General features: G+C 44.2%; 1 protein-coding gene across 1 annotated transcript; it reads left to right on the forward strand.

Moving 5' to 3' along the window:
* Positions 1-461: 461 nt before the first annotated feature.
* On the forward strand, positions 462-1,789 carry LOC111668152 (dihydropyrimidine dehydrogenase [NADP(+)]-like; the record flags this gene model as incomplete). The annotated part of the gene is made up of 5 exons (XM_023424110.2): positions 462-657; positions 756-824; positions 947-1,030; positions 1,529-1,649; positions 1,758-1,789. Coding segments are annotated over exons 2-5 (288 nt in total), but the record flags the coding sequence as incomplete, so codon positions are not given.
* Between the last annotated feature and the right edge of the window lie 6 nt (positions 1,790-1,795).

Genomic DNA, 1,795 nt, shown 5'->3' on the forward strand with positions numbered 1-1,795 from the left:
CGTGCACAGAGATTCTTCTTATAGTCAAAAGAGCTGGAAGCAAAGTTAATGATGAGGTTACGACACAGAGAAAAGACTCATGTAGTTGTAATGACTCTGGTTTGAGTCCAGTCTTTGTCTCCTTTGTTCCCTGTCGGCTCTCTACTGCCTCCTGTCTGATACAGTGAGTAACGCAGAGTGGAGCATTACAGAAACTCTCTGGGGTCATCTACATTTTAAGCTCTGCATTGCTCAGGACTTGAACATTTCTGCACTTTGATGGGATATTACTTATTTAATAATCAGTTTTTATACTGTTTTCTTATTGTGCTTGTTACCTGCATGTTTGTGCTTCTTTTACTTCTGTTCAGCACATTGAATGACCTCTGTGGACGATAATGTATGCATGTCCAGTGACAGTAATATGAAAGAGGTTTAGTCGGACCTCACTGAAACACAGCATGTGTTTGTCAGAGAGCGTGTCGCATCACGTGAGTAAACCTGTCTCTGCAGGACCTCGTGACCAACGTGTCTCCTCGTATCGTGCGTGGCACCACCTCGGGGCCCCTGTTCGGCCCCGGCCAGGGCTCCTTCCTGAACATCGAGCTCATCAGTGAGAAGACGGCGGCCTACTGGTGTCAGTCCGTGGCTGAGCTGAAGAAGGACTTCCCCGACAATGTCAGTTTTCCTGTGTCACGTCACGTCACGTTTCTTCTTGCTCTGAGGAGAGAAGGCCGAGCGTTTGAAAACTAACCCGAGCCTCTTCCCTCTGCCAGGTGGTGATCTCCAGCATCATGTGTAGTTACAACAAGGAAGACTGGACGGTGCTGGCCAAGATGGCAGAGGTAAGACAGACCACGAGCTCTAGTAGGTGTGCGCAGTGAAAACATGCTGTAATTATTATATGTGCAGAGCGTTCGAAGGTTCCAGCTGTGAGTGTGTGAAAGAGAAAAATGTGTGTGTTTAGGAATCAGGAGCAGATGCACTGGAGCTGAACCTGTCCTGTCCTCATGGGATGGGAGAGAGAGGCATGGGCCTGGCCTGTGGACAGGCACACACACACACACACACACACACACACACACACACACACACACACACACACACACACACACACACACACACACACACACACACACACACACACACACACACACAAGCCCATACAAATGTGTATGTTTATATTATAATATGTGTTGAAAATATATACAGGGTCCAAAAGTGCGAGACAACTTTCCCAGAATGTGAAGATACATTTTCAATATTAATACGATATTAATAAGAAAAACATTTATATTTTTCATATATATCCTGTTTTAATAAACTTGCACATATAAATTAAATGAATACCATTAACATATTGTCTCACAACATCTTAAACCAAATAAAAATTGATCATATAGATATTTCTTGTTATATATACATATACAAATTCCACTATGGGTGTTTCATTTATGTTATAAATGTATATCTTCATATATCCAGAGGTTGTATATAGTATATGATAGTAATATAAGTGAAATCCATGGCAACATGTGTTTGTCGTTAGGACCCCGTGCTTGTGCGTAACATCTGTCGCTGGGTGCGAGCAGCAGTTTCCATTCCCTTCTTCGCCAAACTGACGCCAAACGTTACCAACATTGTTGACATCGCCAAGGCTGCTCACGAAGGTACAACGCCACATCACCACTCCTCGCCTCGTTTGCTTCTTCTCTCCGTGTCACTTCTGCTTCTGCGTTTCTTTTGCATCACACGATGGTCGGTTGATTGTTTTCTAGGCGGAGCAGATGGAGTCACTGCCACCAACACCGTCTCA

Source organism: Seriola lalandi, unplaced genomic scaffold, assembly GCF_002814215.2.
Source record: "Seriola lalandi dorsalis isolate HSWRI2012SDOR001 ecotype SW California unplaced genomic scaffold, Sedor1 jcf7180002054718, whole genome shotgun sequence".
Taxonomy (NCBI): Eukaryota; Metazoa; Chordata; class Actinopteri; order Carangiformes; family Carangidae; genus Seriola; species Seriola lalandi.